Genomic DNA, 17,787 nt, shown 5'->3' on the forward strand with positions numbered 1-17,787 from the left:
AGGAGCAAAGGTGGAAATTTACCCTAAGAAGCAGACTAGCACATTTTAAACACACAAGCTAGAGCCGCCTCTGGCCACATGTTTTTTTGAGTTCAGTCTCTTAAAGAGACAGTATACTTAGACCAATGACCACACAGAGCACCTTTCTAAAATGTTTGTCAAGCATCCTTGTATTGCACACATTTCTTTACAACCATACTAGACCAACAGTGTTCTATTTTATTTTACTGTGAAGTCAAATTATTTGTTCTGAATCTACAAAATGACAGGACAGGCAGCGATGAAATAATAAAGGGACTTGAGGTGTCTAAAATAAGGCAACCTATACATTTCTTTCATCACTAAACTGTTTCGATTTGTTTTTTCGACCTTAAAATTATCATGTTTCTTCATTCATTTTTCTACCCATTCACCAGATACAGGCCACAGAGTATATTGTAATACAGAGTATACTATAATACCGGAAGCTACATGAACACAATTTTGCTGGAGAATGAAGTAGAGGGAAATGCTAATAACATCAACATAAATATTAATAGTAAAATTTCAGATCTTTTCTCTTTACGCATATACCCAGGAAGAGGCCCACAGACGTACCTTAAACGTTGGACTACCTAACGACTTCAGGGAAGATTTTGTCTTTCAATATACCAAAAGGCATCTTCTTATACGTCTATTGACAAAACTACTGATCAGCTCCTCCACAAGGAAAAAGATGAAGAGGGAGAAAAAAAAAGTTTGGCTTACTTGGTGTACAAATACGTCAACTGGAATATCCAAGGGACTTCCCTCTCGGTTTATCATGGAGATGAATCCAAATCCCATGCGCACGTTGAACCACTTACAGTGGCCAGTTCCGTGCAAAACCTGGGATTCCTCCTCTGCCGGCTCCGGCAGCTTCCCGGGCTCTTCTCCACCACCTTTGCTCGCCCCGCCTGAGAATGAACAGGACAAAAAAGTCAGTCTGTATTCCCATTCATTGTGCATTCGAAGATTAAAAAAAAAAAAAAAAAAAAAAAAAAAAAAGTTGCCTGCCTGGAAGTGAGGGGGGAAGGGTAACAGAAAAAAACATTTAAATAAATGGTTTGACTTCTTTTCTCCTACTGAAAATATTTAAAATGAAAAGGGTTAAAAGGAAAGCGGGGGAGGGGGAAGTCACACTGTTCTATCGATCACACCAACTTCCACGTTTCTATACATACGTGTACTTTTTCATTTAACTCCATTTTTCAGCCACATTTTACATTACAGCATGCGATACTTTACTTGTATATTGCTGATTTAATACTGATCCCATTGACAAAGAGAAATTTTCAGCGAAACTATTCTCTCCGGCGGGCACGAGGAGGAAACAGAAATCGTGAAGATGGTTTAGAGCTACTAGTTAATGCACAAGGGGCAGCAGTGAATCAAGCGTTATTTGCAATGTGCATTCCCCTCCCCCCCATAACTTTCAATTAAAGTTGGGGTGGAATGGGGGAGGGGGCAGGTGTATAAAAGTTTTCTTGGGCTCACTAACTGAAACTGCGCTTAATCACACTCACACAATTCAAACAATAGCCCCCTGAAAGCTTTTCAAGTTGTGAATCAGTGTGGGCGGTACAAAACATTTTTGGAGATCTATAACAATAGGTTTGCAGAAAGCCCCACTGCGTGATGGGGGGTTGGGAGGTAATGCCCAGTATTGGGGTAAAAGGGGAAGGGGGGACGGTCAAAGAAGGGTGGAAGAGGGGGAGGGGGAGGAGAAAAGAAGAAAGAAATTCACAGTAAAACAATAGAAAAGAAAATTAACCTTCGGCCATGTTGCCCCACGGGCCCTCAGCTCCAAACTCGTGAGATGAAAACTTTCCCTTTGGAACGGAGTGATCTTCTGCATCAATCTAACATCTTGATTTTGTGCGATCACAAATTTAGCTCGCATGGTCTAATGTGCTTTCCTTCTTTTGATTTTTTTTCTCTCCTCTCTCCAGTTTCTGGCCCCCTGAGCACACGTGACTTTGTCAATTACATGCTTTCTTGCTACTAATTTCACCTCGTATCCTTAAGGGGCTGGCAAGAGGAAGAGATAACCAATCGCCATTTCATCTATGCTGACATCAAAATAATTTATGAATGAACAGGAAAAACTCAAAACATGTTATCTTAAAGACATTTTGAAACGCTGCTTTAGGATAAATCACAATGCTGATTTCGTGTTTCTACCTAAACACAATGGAGGGTCCTTGTGAATCATAAATTTAGGAAAAAAAAAAGGCAAGTCATATATGTGCACACGCGTGCCTTACACACAAGCCTGACTAAATAAAATCATGGTGGGAGAGGTGGTCGTTTAAATAAAACAACCAATGTTAATGCTTTTTTTCCTCTAAAGAATTCAGCTATTCCATGGCTGTAAACCTGCTTGGAACGCTAATTTCATATTTAATGCAGTTCTTAGAGGAAAATACATAATTTATGAAAGATCTAATTAAACCTAATTACATCCCCATGAAACTTTAGATAACGAAAACACACACCTAGAAAAAGGCAGAGGCACATAACTACCTGATTATGACTGAAATTGTTTCAAATTTAAAATAAAATCCTACTAGAAAAATCGTTATCACCTTCATATAGTCAAACTGTGTTTAGGTAAACCATTTTTGAAAATTTTAGAGGGGGTTGGTAAGGAATTGTACTTCACAGGTTTCTCTGCCGTCTCTTTCCGGGGGAGGAGATGTGATTAATGACTTCCTAAATAACAGCCTAGTTTTCCAGCCTAACATAGAGTGAACCTCAATCAGTGGCGATTGTTCCCCAAGAGCCGGAGGACATAGGGCAGGAGGGGGAGGGGATCGCAGGCAGGGGAGGTGAAGAGGAGCCGCCAGGATAGGCAGCAGCAGAGCCGGAGAAAGAGGTGGGAGAGAAAAAAAAGCCGGCGCGGGCAGGGGGTGGGGTGGAGAAAGGACAAGTGGGAGAAAAAAGGTAAATTCGTATCATATCGAGTTGTACTCTGATATTTTTAAAGTCCACTACTAGTGGCTAGAAGAGTTGAATAAACGAAAATGTAGTAATGGATGAAGCTCCTACTGTCCTTCTTCTACTGACCCCCGTTTCAAAATGCTTACCCTTTACCTTTCAAACTGGTTCAAACGATGGACTACAAGATGCTGACAACAGCATTACCACCCTTATCGAATACTACAGTAAATGTTATAGATTAACTAAAAATGCTTTATTTCCTTTAAAATATGAAATATCGCCTATTTTAAAACCTTAAAACGTACCACCAGACTTTCCTACCCCACCCCCAATTTTCTTAAAAGAGCAGTTTACCAAGCAACTAACTGTTCAGATACCACTTCCTTCGACAAAGCTACTCAGTTGACCCTCCCCCCACCATGCCAGCAATCCCCCTCCCAGTCTCTCCAAACACGTCCACACTACAACACTGTTTCACACAAGCTAAAATGTAGGGATTATGAATCGAAGAGCTATGGAAAAAGCTACATACACCTATTTATACTCCCTCCCAATATTAAACAACTAAATATAAATTTAATTGGTTCAGATTGGAAAATGGATGTATATAAAAATAGAAGTTATATTCAGCTGTTTGTGATAAAAGGTTTAATCAAAACTAATCAATTTGGAAAGTTTTTTTTTTTTTTTTTTTTTTTTTTTTTTGTCGGTTATTCCTTTTGTTATTTCTCAGGAAAAGGGGCTTTCTCTTTTATTTATTTTTTTTTTTGGAGGCATAACCCTGTGCCAGCTGTTAAAGAGAAAAGAAAAGGTGTAAAAGTCCAATGATTTTGAAAATGTAACAAAAGCTCAAAGCTCTGAAAAGATTATTTACTAACAAAACATTTACTAGGCATTATTTTGATGGCAGAAATTACTTCTATTATACTGATCACACTGACAAGAAAGTAGTATCAATGATGGCATTACAGGCTAAAGTAGTGACAATATGAAATCGAAAAAGTAATTTATGTGTTTTTCATATTTTAAAGAATCACTTAAAAAAATCAACATCTGGTATCAGAGGAAAAAAAATCTCAGAAAGTGTTCATGTAAATTGAGGTGAAGTGCTTTTACATAAAAGTAATAATCACAAAATTCACAGGGCAGTATAATTTTGCTTTGTAAAATATTTATGGTAAATAACACTTTACGTTTTTAAATTGGAAAACAGTTTAATTATTATTATAAAACCAGAATCATAATAGGTAGGTAGATTCAGAATCTCTGTTCATTGTTAAATTTGATGAAATTCAAATTTATTAACATGTGGATGAAAAGTGTGGAGTACCATAACTGAACCACACTGTATAGTTATGAGATTCACAGTCTTGCCTAATTGAGGGCCTCCAGTATTAGTGGAATTAAGGTAAGGTTCACTGGAGTGGTCACTGGTGTCAGAGGTTATCGACTCATTCATTTCCTGAGAGGGACATCAGCCTTTCAAGTTGTGTAGAAGGCTTTTTCCAACTGGGAACCCTGAAAAATCTTCTGAAATTCATTCACGAAGAATTTAAGACAAATGCATTTACATACCTTGGGGGAGGGTAAAAGAAAAGGGAAGAGAAGAGGCGAGGGAAGGGTAGAGGGAGAAGGAAGAAGAAAGCAAGGAAGTTGGAAAGGGAGAAAAGTAAAAGAAGGAGAAACACTGAGAAACATAAAATAATCACTCACCAATTCAAGAATATGGCAATGTCTTTTCTGTGCCTTCCCTCAAAACTTTTGAACCTAAGACCCTTTTACCCATAAGCTCTTAAGCTCCTAGAGTGCTTCTTTCACCTAAAATCGTCCTATGAGTCTCCTAGAATGCTTTCCAATTTGTCACTTTCCTGAAGTCTTCTGTTTTTATTTTTTTTTCTCATTTCCTACTTGTTTTTAGTGCCTGAAAGACCTGTTTGACTCAAAACCCGTGTTTTATTCTGCAAAAGCCAAATACTTTATAGCTTGATTTATCACAGTTCTTTCAAAATGTCTTTAAAATGAGTTCAAGTAGGTACAAAGAATCGTCAATGCACTGGGGGTTAAACTCAAGGAAATAACCTATCATATGCCTGGTTGGCTATCACAATCTTTCCCATTTAAAACACGAGGTACACATTTTCCTAGACTTTTTTCCTCCAACAGCACAATTCAAGGAGCCGAAAGAGATGCCAGAGCCCACCGTCGTTGTTTTCAACAAGGAATGAGTGACATCGGTTAAAGCTGAAACAATGCTTCGGTTCTTCTTAAAACTAGGAGGAGGGGCTGTGGCACTGCGGCAAGTGACTCCACCCGTCCTCTCCTCCCCGCAAATAAGGCGGGGTCTGTAGCCCGGCGCTGCCATCGCAGCCCGCCTCTCCAGGCAGGTCGCTCCCCAGGCTGCCCGAGACCGGAGACCCCAGACCCCGCGCCAGCAAATCTGCGCTTTCCCTCCACCTCCTGCCTCCGCAGCTTCCTCTCACCTTTCTCTCCTCAGTCACTTTTCCCTTTATTCATCACCTTACCATCTCCCCTCTCAAAGTGGGGTCGATCCGGAGAAGGCTGGTGATTTCTCACTATAAGGGACTTCTACATTTCTCATCTTGTCCCCAAGAACACCAAACAAAAGAAACTCCTGCCTTCACCACTATGGCAAAAACACTATGCGCAACCTAGTATTTTTACTGAATTTCCAGATGTGTATCATTTATAATTTGATCTCTTTTCCTATGAGATGCCAGAATCTCAAAAGCTAAGTGCAGTCCGTACCCAAGAAAATGACCACCTCCACCCCCACCAGGCCATGCCTAAAACGGAGCTGTCTTCCAGCAACCCCGGCGCCGTCCTTTCGGGAAGCCGCGGTGGCAAACGTTGCCCCGGGCCTTCAGAGGATCAAGAAAAAACGTGGCGGGAAGGGGCTGGACGCGATTTTCGGGATCTCTCTCTCGGCCCCAGGCAAGATCTCTCCCGCCTGAAAGCCGCCGACCCGCCCGTCGGGCAAACTGTCCGGATTCCTACCACCACACCACGTTTTTGTAAACCACTTGGTGGTAACTTTCTTGACATTCTACCACATGGAGTCAAATGCAAGGCGCGCCCGACTGGGTGCATGGGTCTTGCAGCAGAGGCACTTCAGAATATAGATATGGTCACTCTGCTTTTGTTTCCAAAAAGCAAAATTCCATTCTCGTTTAATTTCCTTGCCTGGAGGTAAAATGCTCCGGCTTCACAAAATTGGTCCAATTTTAGAATATGTACACAGAGGTTAAAAAAAATCTCTTAAGACTTTCCTTTAATACCTTAACACACTTTTCCCAGAATAATTAAGTAAAATTATGGAAATACAGAAACGGATTAGCATAAATTTTAAGTTTTCCAGACAAACTGCCTTTATATTTCAAAATTTGCAAATGCTTCCTTCTTTTTGGTCAGTTACATTTCAGCAAAATATTTAGTACAAAATTCAGAAAAGAAGCATTGTTTTAAGACTAACATTCCATAGAAAGCACTTTTCAAATTTTCAAAAAAAATATACATAATAGCTGTAGAAATATCTTTTTAAAAACCTGGAATAGCAAAAATCCTATTACATTAACGTACTTCTCTCCCAATGAGAAGGAAAAATATTTTCCAAACTGTGCTCAACAAGTATTTTCTTAAATGACTTTAATTAGAACAGTAACAGGTTAGAAAACTCATTTAGTACTAAGTTTTACATTACTATGCCTAGAATAGCACAAAAGGAAGCTTCATGTTTTAGTTGCAAAATGAAAGTATTTTTCAACTGTACTACTTGAGCATGTATGTTTCCTAATTTAAAGATCTTTTTGCAATAAATACCATGAGCCTGTGGAAAAACACTAAATAATGTTAATATACTATTCTTTCTTCCTTCCTCAAAGAAATGAATAAAAGTATTCTTTAAAACTCTATTTCATCAAAAGAAATAATCAACTGAAATAAGAATGTGGACTGTCTCCCTGGTATTTGTTTCAATATTTACCCTTTGGGTTTATTTGGGGAGAGAGGGCAAGTATATCCGAAATGAAAAAGGAAAGAAGAGTAGTAGCAGGGTAGAAGATGAGACAAGTGAAAAGAAATCTTCGGGCTTTAAAGATGCCTGTGTGAGAAGCAAATTTGTGGAGAAAAAGCATCAGCTAGAAAATGGAGGTCAAAATTCTGTTTCTATTTACCAACCTGTTGCCTTGGGCCAATAACTTCTCTGGGACTCAGTTTCTTCATCTGTATAGTGAGGAAACTGGACCAGTGGATATTCAAAGTCTTTTAGCCTAAAATGTCATGTCTAGAAACAACCGTTCTTCTGGTGAAAGTGATACCTTTTCCTTCCGATCCCCTTTATAATCACAAGGAAATACAGACATGAAACTTTATTGCAGTCACTTAACACATCGGTGTTAACATTATTTCCCAACAAAAAAGAAGTCTCTGGACTGGCTCCAACAAAAAAATCACAGTTGATAATAAGGAGAAAAAAATTTTTTAAATAAATGAAAGGAAAATAATAAAAGGAAAGTAGTTGGTATACTAAAACATTTATAGCAACTTTGGGGAATCGCTTTTTTCATGATATTCAGTAGAGCATCATCTCTATGTCAAGATTCACTCTGAAAAAAAAAAAAAGCAGTTTCTCAAATGGAAATACCTATCATGGTTTCCTTGTTGAACCTTTTGATCCTTACTGGTTTCCTCTTGCTACCCACAATCCTATATTTGATAAGTTCAATAATAAGAATAACATCATTTTATTTGTAGTTATTAATAGTCATATACTTTGCAATATCACAGCTCCTATGTGTGTCTTCAAAGTGGTGCTAGTCAAGCCAGAGTAATAAATTATTATCAAATAAGATTGTTACTAAAAGATAGTGCTATGACTTTTAAGTTAGTTCTAGCAATATAAGAGAGTATGTCAAAAGTCTAGTTTTAAAATACTAAAGTTCGAATGACTCAGTTTTGCAGCATGAAAATGAGGAGCAAATTCTGATATATGCTCATGAAAAGTAACACAGAGCTTCCTGGATAAGAAAAATTTCCTTAAAATGTCTAATGTATTATATTGTACTATTTATGCTATGATAAATTATTTTAAAACAGCACCCTGTCTTCATTTTTAATTTAGTTCAGCAGGTATCTGTTAGTATCTATTTTACTTTGGGAGCTACAAAAATAAACAAGCCATGAATACTTTTCATTCATCTCCATAAACATTTAAACATCTATTATCTATGTTGCTTAAGTTACAGAAAAAGAAATCACAAAATACAGTACTGCTAAAAGTGGCAGTAGGGGAAAGGAGTTAATTAGAAGAGGTCATGCATGTAATTCTTGTGGGAATACCAGTTTTTTAGATGGAGAGATCAGGATAGAGTATAGAAGGACTTGGTACCCATCTTGCTAAAGTAGAAAGGATGAAGAATTCCTGAGGGCTGTCAAGTTCTTATATGCCTCTAGTGACCTTGATCTTTTAAAACATTAATTAAACAAAATATTTAAAAAAAAAAAAAAAAGACTGACCTGGGGCTGGGGCTGGGGCTGGTGAAACCTGCTTGAATGGCTTCATCCTCTTCTGAAGAACCTAAAATCAGAGAGCTCAAGTCAGTACTACATTAATTGCCTATTTAATTGCCTCTTCTTCATCCTAATGGCCATTAGAAAGCAATAAAATGCCCAGGTTCTGACTCTGTGAAGAGACCTGTAAAGTTTTTTTTACAGTTTAAGACTCACCTAGCAAAATTAGATAACCAATTGGCATATACGTGCCTTGTATTTCTACTAGAGGACATTGGTTTAAAGAACATTTAAGACCATTAACATGTAGTCAAAAGATCCCAATTTCATCAACAATGCAGTTTAAATTTTAATATTTAATTTTACGCTGTAATTTAAAAACACTAGTTTTTCCAAGTACAGATAAAATCTACTTAACCTAGAATATTATGTTTCTCGAAGAACCTGATCATTCTCTTCAGATACATTATAGAAGATAAATCATGAGAATCTAATGATGGTACTATAAAATTGGTATTGCAGCTGTTACAGTCAAGTAAATGAAAAATTACATTAATGGTAATACACTTAATCATTAGGTATATCTGAAAGCATCTAGTATGCATTAACGCGTATTTTTAAATGGGTTAATATTTGTTTAAAAAGCAGTTTTCATTTTTTAAATATGAGTAAATATTGATGTTTTTAATATATCCATTGGCAGATGCCACAACACAATAAAACTTGCAATAAATAATAATTGCATTATTACTTGCAATCATGTATACTTCATTACACATAGTAATGAAGTATAGTGATTGGAAGAGGAACTCCTGATGACTACTAAATTATTGTTTTTATCCTTGGGTCAGTTACTAAGGTTTATAAAAATTGGTGTGAACGTGCATACACTCACCTGCTACACCCAGAACTGTCTTTCCTTAATCAAGTATTACACATCATTATCTACTATATCAGCGAACTCTCTCTCTCTCTCTCTCTCTTTCACACACACACACACACACACACACACACACACACACAAGCCATTCTGTGCAAATTCTTTTAAGTTGCAATCTAATTTTCTTCTCAAGAGGAAATGGAGAATTTTCTAAGTGCAGAGTTCTACTGAATGTTGACCCAAGGTTCTTTTCACAAAGGATGACAATCTCACTGAGTTAAATTTGAAAATAGAGGAAGAATGTGAACAAAAGGCATGTGAACCTCTGTACATTAAATCTTTCAGTTATCCAGTGTTTACAACCAAAAGATACAAGATAATGACAGATCCTAACTTTAACAAAATTCATTATAGACACTTATTGAAATAGAGCTTTCCTTTAAATTGATCCTGTATCAAGTTTTATTTTGCACATCTGGCTTATGAGTATATTTAATTATTGTACATAAATATTTCAGTACAAATATAGCTTATGCCTTTCTATTCTAATAGTCCACAGCCTATTCTTAATCCTACCTGCTTATATTTACAGAAGAATCCAAGCCAACATGTTTTAAAGATGTGTAAACACAACAGATAAGGTTTATAAAAAAACCTTTGCAAATAATTTGGACAAATTATCACAAATAGTAGGTTTAATAAAGTTAAAATCAAATAATGTAAGAAAGTTAGCTAAATAATGCTATTTAATTCAAGAGCTCTAACTGTAAGCTTTTGGAGTTTTTTTTTAAAGCCAATTTGATAATAATGTTCAGATTCTTTACTATTCAAACTTAAATATGATGTTCTTGGTTATGCTAGTTTTAATAATGTTAGTTTCAAAGGAAAAGTAACATGAGATTATTTCACAATTATTGTACTTCACTGATGTTAATGGTTTAAAATTGTTCAAAAACAAGAGTACAAAAAATAGAATTAAGTTTAAATATAGATATTGTTATGTATCCATCCAATACTTACTGAACAACTATGATAGGAATGAGACAGGTATAAGCTGTAAAATATTTATAATTTTAAATGTTTATATTCTTATTCTAGGTGACTGTTTTTTTAAATGAAATATCAGGAGTTAAATAATTCTTCAAATACATGAATATTCCAAAAATAGCCACAAATTTTATACAAGTATTTATATTGAAAAATTTTTGGTAAAATATTTAATAGAGTTCATTAAGTTTTCTTAGAAAACAAAAACCTAAACCTGCAAAATCCCAAAATACACTTCTCTGCTCCTACACTAGAATAATGTCTGTTCACCATTTAGAGCTCTACTTAGAGCTCTTTTTCATACTGTTCCATATCGAATACAATGTCTCCACCATGTAATAGTATACACTGTAGTTTATTATACACTCCATGAAAATGTTCTCTTTCCTAACTGAACTCTATGCTTTGTGATTAGAGAGACTGTGCCTATTTAGCTCATTCTCATAATTCTGACATTATTTTGTGCCTATTATACTTTTTTTTTTTTTTTTTGAGACGGAGTTTTGCTCTTGTTACCCAAGCTGGAGTGCAATGGCACGATCTCGGCTCACCGCAACCTCCGTCTCCTGGGTTCAGGCAATTCTCCTGCCTCAGCCTCCTGAGTAGCTGGGATTACAGGCACACGCCACCATGCCCAGCTGATTTTTTGTATTTTAGTAGAGACGGGGTTTCACCATGTTGACCAGGATGGTCTCGATTTCTTGACCTCGTGATCCACCTGCCTCGGCCTCCCAAAGTGCTGAGATTACAGGCTTGAGCCACCGTGCCCGGCCCTATTATACTTTTTGAACCAATGACACGGAATTCCTGTACCTGGGTTGATTATTCCTTGGCTGACTTTAATTAAAAAAAAAATGGAACTTACACAAAATGTTCTGTTAAACCATCTTTTCATAAAAAACTGGATAGACAATCTCTTACAAATATAATTACATATATTACAAATATAAAATGCATATATACGAAATAATTCCAATTATTTTTATTTTAAATATATGATTTACTGCTATAGGAGTGACTAAATTATAAACAGTATCCAACACATTCTTAAAGTCACACTTCCTATTAAAACATATTAACAATATTCTTCTCAAATACATTATATACCGTTCATTGTTAAAATCCACTGTTGTAACTAAAAGTAAAGGAAATTATTGCTATTATGAATTATACATTGTAATTCATTTAAAAACTGCCAGCCAGTATAGTGGCTCATGCCTGTAATCCCAACACTTTGGGAGGCCAAGGCCAGTGCATCACTTAAGGTCAGGAGTTTGAGACCAGCCTGGCCAACATGGTGAAACCCATCTCTACTATACAAAAATTAGCCAGGTGTGGTCATGCATGCTTGTAATCCCAGCTACCTGGGAGGCTGAAGCAGGAGAATTGCCTGAACCTGGGAGACAGAGGTTGCAGTGAGCTGAGATCCAGTCATTGCACTCCAGCCTGGGTTATACAGTGAGACTCTGTCTCAAAAAATAAAAATAAAAAATTGCCAAGCTGTTTGAAGCTTACAGAATAAAGGGACCAATAAAAAAAACATACTACGACATTTCACATTACTCAGAATTTTACTTCAATTCACATCACGTTAACTTTTATTTCTAAGAAATGCAAAAGTTACTTTAAGTTACAAAATGATTTCACAATCAAGAATATTCACCATAGTAAGAAAAATTATTTCATTACTTATTCTCATCTCCAGAATTTTCAACATTTTAAAATGTAAGATACTTGTTTCTGTTATAGTCAGTATTTTCTAAATTAATAAAAGTATAAAGCACATTCTAACTTACTACAATAAATATTCACTTTATGGTTTAAAGAAAAACTAATCTGTAGTACATCTCAACTATCACTGAACTACATTCTTTGGAAGGCAGCATAGATTTTTCTTTCCTAGCTGGAGAAAATGTTTTAAAATAACACTAATTAAAATCATATAGCAAATATATTAATATTACACTAACACTAGAGTAAAACCTAAAGCACAATACTGATGTAAATTGACTATAACTTAAAATATAACATATACACACATCAAATATATTAAATGTGGAAGTTCAGCACTGAAGTGAATGTTAAGTACTTCATGAAAGCATTTTCTTACACTGTTCTCTTAACAAACATTTAATATCTATGAACGTTACTGTAATTATTTTTTGCAATTAGTCAGACTAAATTCAAATGCTGCCTCAGTAAAATCAGGATAAATTATTTTGCAACTTAACTGAATATCCTACTTTAATCATAGATGTTGCTCATGTACCTTCAATCATACACAGGAATAGAAAATCTAAACAGAACAATCTACTTAAAAGTAAGATAAATAGTTACACATGACTTTCTACAGCTTAAAAATATTAGGTTATAGCAATCATAGGAATTGGTATAAGAAGAGACTCATTTAGAGCTCAGAATTTTCTTCACTTAATGGGGGTATTAATTATTTGAGCTGTTGTGAAATTATGTGTCTTATTCTTAAAGCCATGGTAAAAATAGTGATCTGTGAAGGAAATTTCTAAAAGTGGATTTATTAGGTTTTGAACTCTTGAGATTGCACAAATATTCAATGAACTTCAAGTTATATACATAGAGAAGAAAATTTGGTGTTAGCAAATGACAGCCTTCAAAAATATTTTGTAATAATGTGAATCCACCAAAAACTCGGGGCAAGGCAAAAATATATATATATTAGGTTATTAGAATTTGAAAACAAGAAGCTTTACATTTGGTGAAATATTTTTTAAATTATCCAGAGAACAGAAAATTTTATATTAGAAAAAAAGCATTTTTTATATTTCATTCTTTTTATAAAATATATGATTTAATTTGTAATATATCACATGAAACACTCAACCTTAAATCAGAGGGTAGTATTTGTGACATTGCTGAATCATGGAGATAAATTTAACTTCCTAAACCATTTTAACAAATAGAAGTTGTATTGGTTTCATATAAGATATGGACAGCTCTATCACTCTCTTCAAATACTGTAACAAATTTATTTTGGAAAATAAAAACAAATGAGTAATAATTTAAGATGACTGGCATATTTTCAAAATTGTTTAAAGGCAATATTATGGCACCAGACGAGTTGGTAAACACAATTCTTTAGCTTAAAAAGTTGTAACAGTTGAGCCACAGCATAGTTAGTTTTGCTAATGTGTTTGCATCTTCCAACATATGAAATAATAGTTTTATGTAATCAAGCTCACAGCTCATTGTTAGATCACAGTAAAGAAATGTAAAAGAAAGCACTAGTGGTTTCAGATCAAAAAGATCAAAATAATCGCAAAATTCCTGTCTTAAAAAAGGTAATCACATATATTTTAAAGGCCCACCATAACTTTAAGACAAAACTTTAAAGTGGCTTTTTGATACAGTAAACAAAAACGATTCCAGGTAAAACTGAACACTTCTATTTAATTACAATAATAACAAGAAAATTTTATTTGACATATACATTTTAAGTTTTAATATACAACATTATTAATCGTTCAAAATATATATCACCAGAGATTAACAACTGAGAACTTTTAGTGTATTCTAAGTATTTTCGATAAACATTTTAATAAAGATAAAGAGATACTTTACAAGTTACTCATCCTTACAACGCTGGGTGACCTACTGATGTAATAAATGTAACACCAAATAAAAATAATAGGATTTTAACTAGCAAAGGTGATTATAACAACAGACTAATACAAAAGATAAAACATAATTTACAGATTTTTTCTAAAATGTTCAATCCACGAAATGTCTATTTTTTTAACCTATACAGTCCAGAACATTTTAGTTAAAATGATTTTGCAGAGTCTGAACAAATGATAAATAGAAAAATATCCAAAAAATATAAACATAGTATTTCAGCTCTTGCCTTTTCAATTAAGTCTGTAAAAGTAATACTGATCTGAAAATATCTAGAAAATTGTAAACATGTTTTTCCACCATTAGAACTGGCCATTCAACATTAAATCTTTTTTTTTTTCCATATAATTAAGCTTTTGTTCTGCTAAGAAAAAACTAGAAACTGATTGCTTGAAAATGAGCTGCATGCCCTTTGTCCTGATTTGTCACCTTTGACCCTTAATTTGATGATGCTGCATATCAACCCATTCTATTTTTAGAAGAATCATGTAAAAGTTATATGCTTAAAATAGTACTTTTTACTGATACAGTAAATGGATTACAACATTCCTTTTCAGGTAATTTCTACAATGGTTTCATACTAGTACTCATTTCATATAATATAGAGCACAGTAATATTTTAAGCAATGAGAAAGCTGGTGTTTGTCCTGTTTCAAACAATAGAAAATTTCCCCAAAATGACAGGTCAGTATCCTTATAATTTCAAAATTTATATTCTTATTTTTTAAATTATTTAATGTTTTTAAGTGAAATTTATTTCATGAATGATTTCTAATTTGATTAAGTTTGATAATAACATATTTTGATGTTGGTTTTGATAATGCCAGAATATGAACCTAAATCAAAAATTGCAAATATCAAGTTCATACTCTACCTTATAATAGTGTCAACAAAAATTGTAGTTTCTGAGTTAAATGAGTAGTTGCTTAAACTGGTTTTAAAAATCTTGTCATCATTTGCAAGTAGCAGCTTTCAAAGAAACAGAAAACCTCTAGCATTAATCCTATTGATTTTACTGACATTATTCAAAATCAATGCTACACAGTAAATTAATATACTTCAGGGATAACATTTCTCTATCAAAATTTCTGATGATCCCAATTCAACTAGGTGAAAAGCAAAAAACCAAAAATTTTTATGAAATACATATGCATACACTTCCTATGGTCATAATGCTATTTGAACCCCTACACAATTTCCGTGTACTGTACAGTTTTCAGTCAGATTTAGCAGTGACCAATATGGCTGTCTTGATTCAGCACTATGGCCAGCGACTTTGTCAAGCATCATTGTGCCCGAGAAATCCAACACAATAATGTACATGTATAAAAGCACATGGTGGGCAAGTTTCTCAAAACTGTAAGATTCTGCATTCCATATATTCCAAGACTTATTCATATAAATCAACCTTAAGTATCTGAATGTAAAGAATTTCCATTGTTGTTCTTGGCAAGCTAGAAACTCCTTACTTTGTGGTTCATCAAAAACAGTAGTTACTTGTAAAGAAAATATAGTTCCCTTAAAAGGCAAGAAAACAAGGTACAGGTTTAAAAGCATTTAAACAAGAAAACTGAGTATATGAGAATTTTAAAATTAGATTCTACTGAAAAATACCAAATAAGAAAACACTTCAGTTGTCCAAAAATTTGTGACACCACTATCTTATGAATAATTTAATTACTTCTAAATTGATTAGTCTCTGTATCCCCATGTTTCTTTTTTTAAATCAACTCAATTTTGGATTAAGGTAAATGTTTATAGATCATTTCCTGACCTGAACTTGTTAATAGTCCCCAAATTTGGTAGCTGTGCCTAGCACTTCACAATTATGTTTAAAGAGACATCAGTCTCACACCTGAAGACTGTTATTCTTACATGTTTTATTTAATAACTTATTTTTTCCTTTAATCATGATTTGTAAATTATGACAGCAGTGTATCACAAATCCCTAAAAATGTTACCATATCAGATACCAAACATTATCAAACTTTCAGGCAGGTAAGATCTGTTAAATCTTCTCTTTCCTCAGAGTAAACAGGGAAAAAAAAAAAGCCAACCTTAAATTCACTGTATTTTGGAATTTACATGTGCAACATTACTTAAAAATGTTATTCTGAAGACTAACTTTGAGCACTACTATTTTAAATCTCAATTTGCTTCCCTTGAAAAGAATAAGATTGACCATATCTTGCCTCACAACCTAGAAGATTTTTTAACTTAAATCTTGACTAATTTCACAATAAACTTCTTACTGTTTCTGAAAGAAGTCTAGCAGAGAACATATATAATAAGACACCATACCATCTGACAAGGATTAATGAGAATATAATCATTGAATCATTTGGTTCCAGATCTATTAATTGAGACGCACCTATAAGCAGTTACCAAAAACCAATCCAATTACTTACATTTTTATGACCTTATATTGTCAAGCAAAGATTAGCTGATCCCACTTGCAAAATGGAAAAGTCAAATAAAACTTTTTATTCATTGGTAATATAGCCTCTTCCTCACTAAGTGCCAAAAGAGGCCTTGTGTCAGGTTCATTTCTAAAGCTCTGTAGGGAATTAGACACACTGGATTGCTGTATTTCATACATGCAAAGATAAATAATTTGAGAGGCAAGAACTTTCCATAAGATGGACAAGGGTGTATTATTGAAAATGCAATACTGGTTATTACATTCCCTTTGTTAATTTATCATACAAGTCCTCTATAAAATCTGTACAAATCCACAGCAGAAGAAAAAAATGGCATACATTTCATAACAAATTTTATATCTTTGAAATAGAAATTGGCATATATTTCCAAGAATTCACCCTTAACTTTTAAAATTTCCCTGAAAGCTTTCATAAAACTGTGATGTTTTGTACTTATTGTTGGACGTAAAAATGTGCTTTTTAAAAAAGCACTTTTGCATTATTGAGTAAATATGATAATAACCTGCACTAAAAAATAAAACATTAAGATTTTCTTGATTAAAAATCACCTTAAGACATATCTTTCCAGCAATGTTGTAAAACATTTTAAATTCATTCTAATACTAGTTGTCAGGTGTTTTTTCACTTCCACAGTATTTGTGACAGAGAAATAAAAAACTACAATAGAACACGAGCACAATTTATTTTTCCCTTGCATTAACAATAATAGATATAAAAATCTTCAGTGGATTATTTAGGTCCATGAGCAGTAATAATACTTGGCAACCTTAAAAACCTAAGTATGAAAACAAATCCACAAAGAACTGAAGGGAACTCAAGGAAAACAGGCACCTAAGATTTCAGTGTTACATGAAACAATTCAAAATGGCGGACTTACTTACATTTAAGAAATTTCCGCAATAAGGGCACTAAATACATACTGTTAAATTTTACTCGAAAACACTCAATATTTACCAACGTGCAATTTTTTAAAAAAGTTTTTGGAGTACAAATCCTCATAAAGCACCCGCATCCAATGTTCCAGTCAGTAGTCAGTCAATTCTCCTGCAAACGTATCATTTCTTCTTGGGCTTTCCTTTTCAAAAACAACCTAAATCCAAGTACGTTCTTCTCCGTTCTCTTCAAAATCCTTAATTTTAATTCATGAATTTACATCACCGATACCGAAGCAAAAACGATCCCCGACGCCTGCCCGGTACAAAGCAGCTCTGTTTGCGGAGCGCAAAAGGGAGGTGCGCACGCCCCCTGGCGGCGCGGCCCCGTGCGTCTCCGAGGAGCCCG

At 34.4% G+C, this 17,787-nt stretch overlaps 1 protein-coding gene across 1 annotated transcript in view; it reads right to left on the reverse strand.

Annotated features, from left to right (window-relative positions):
• The window catches only part of LIN28B (lin-28 homolog B), a 96,118-nt gene extending 95,122 nt beyond the window's left edge, over positions 1-996 (reverse strand). The window contains exon 1 of the mRNA XM_003935921.3: positions 748-996. Within this exon, the coding sequence (XP_003935970.2) occupies positions 748-987 (240 nt within the window). The 5' untranslated portion in view covers positions 988-996. The remainder of the gene's footprint in view (positions 1-747) is intronic.
• Between the last annotated feature and the right edge of the window lie 16,791 nt (positions 997-17,787).

This window comes from Saimiri boliviensis, chromosome 4, assembly GCF_048565385.1.
Source record: "Saimiri boliviensis isolate mSaiBol1 chromosome 4, mSaiBol1.pri, whole genome shotgun sequence".
NCBI lineage: Eukaryota > Metazoa > Chordata > Mammalia > Primates > Cebidae > Saimiri > Saimiri boliviensis.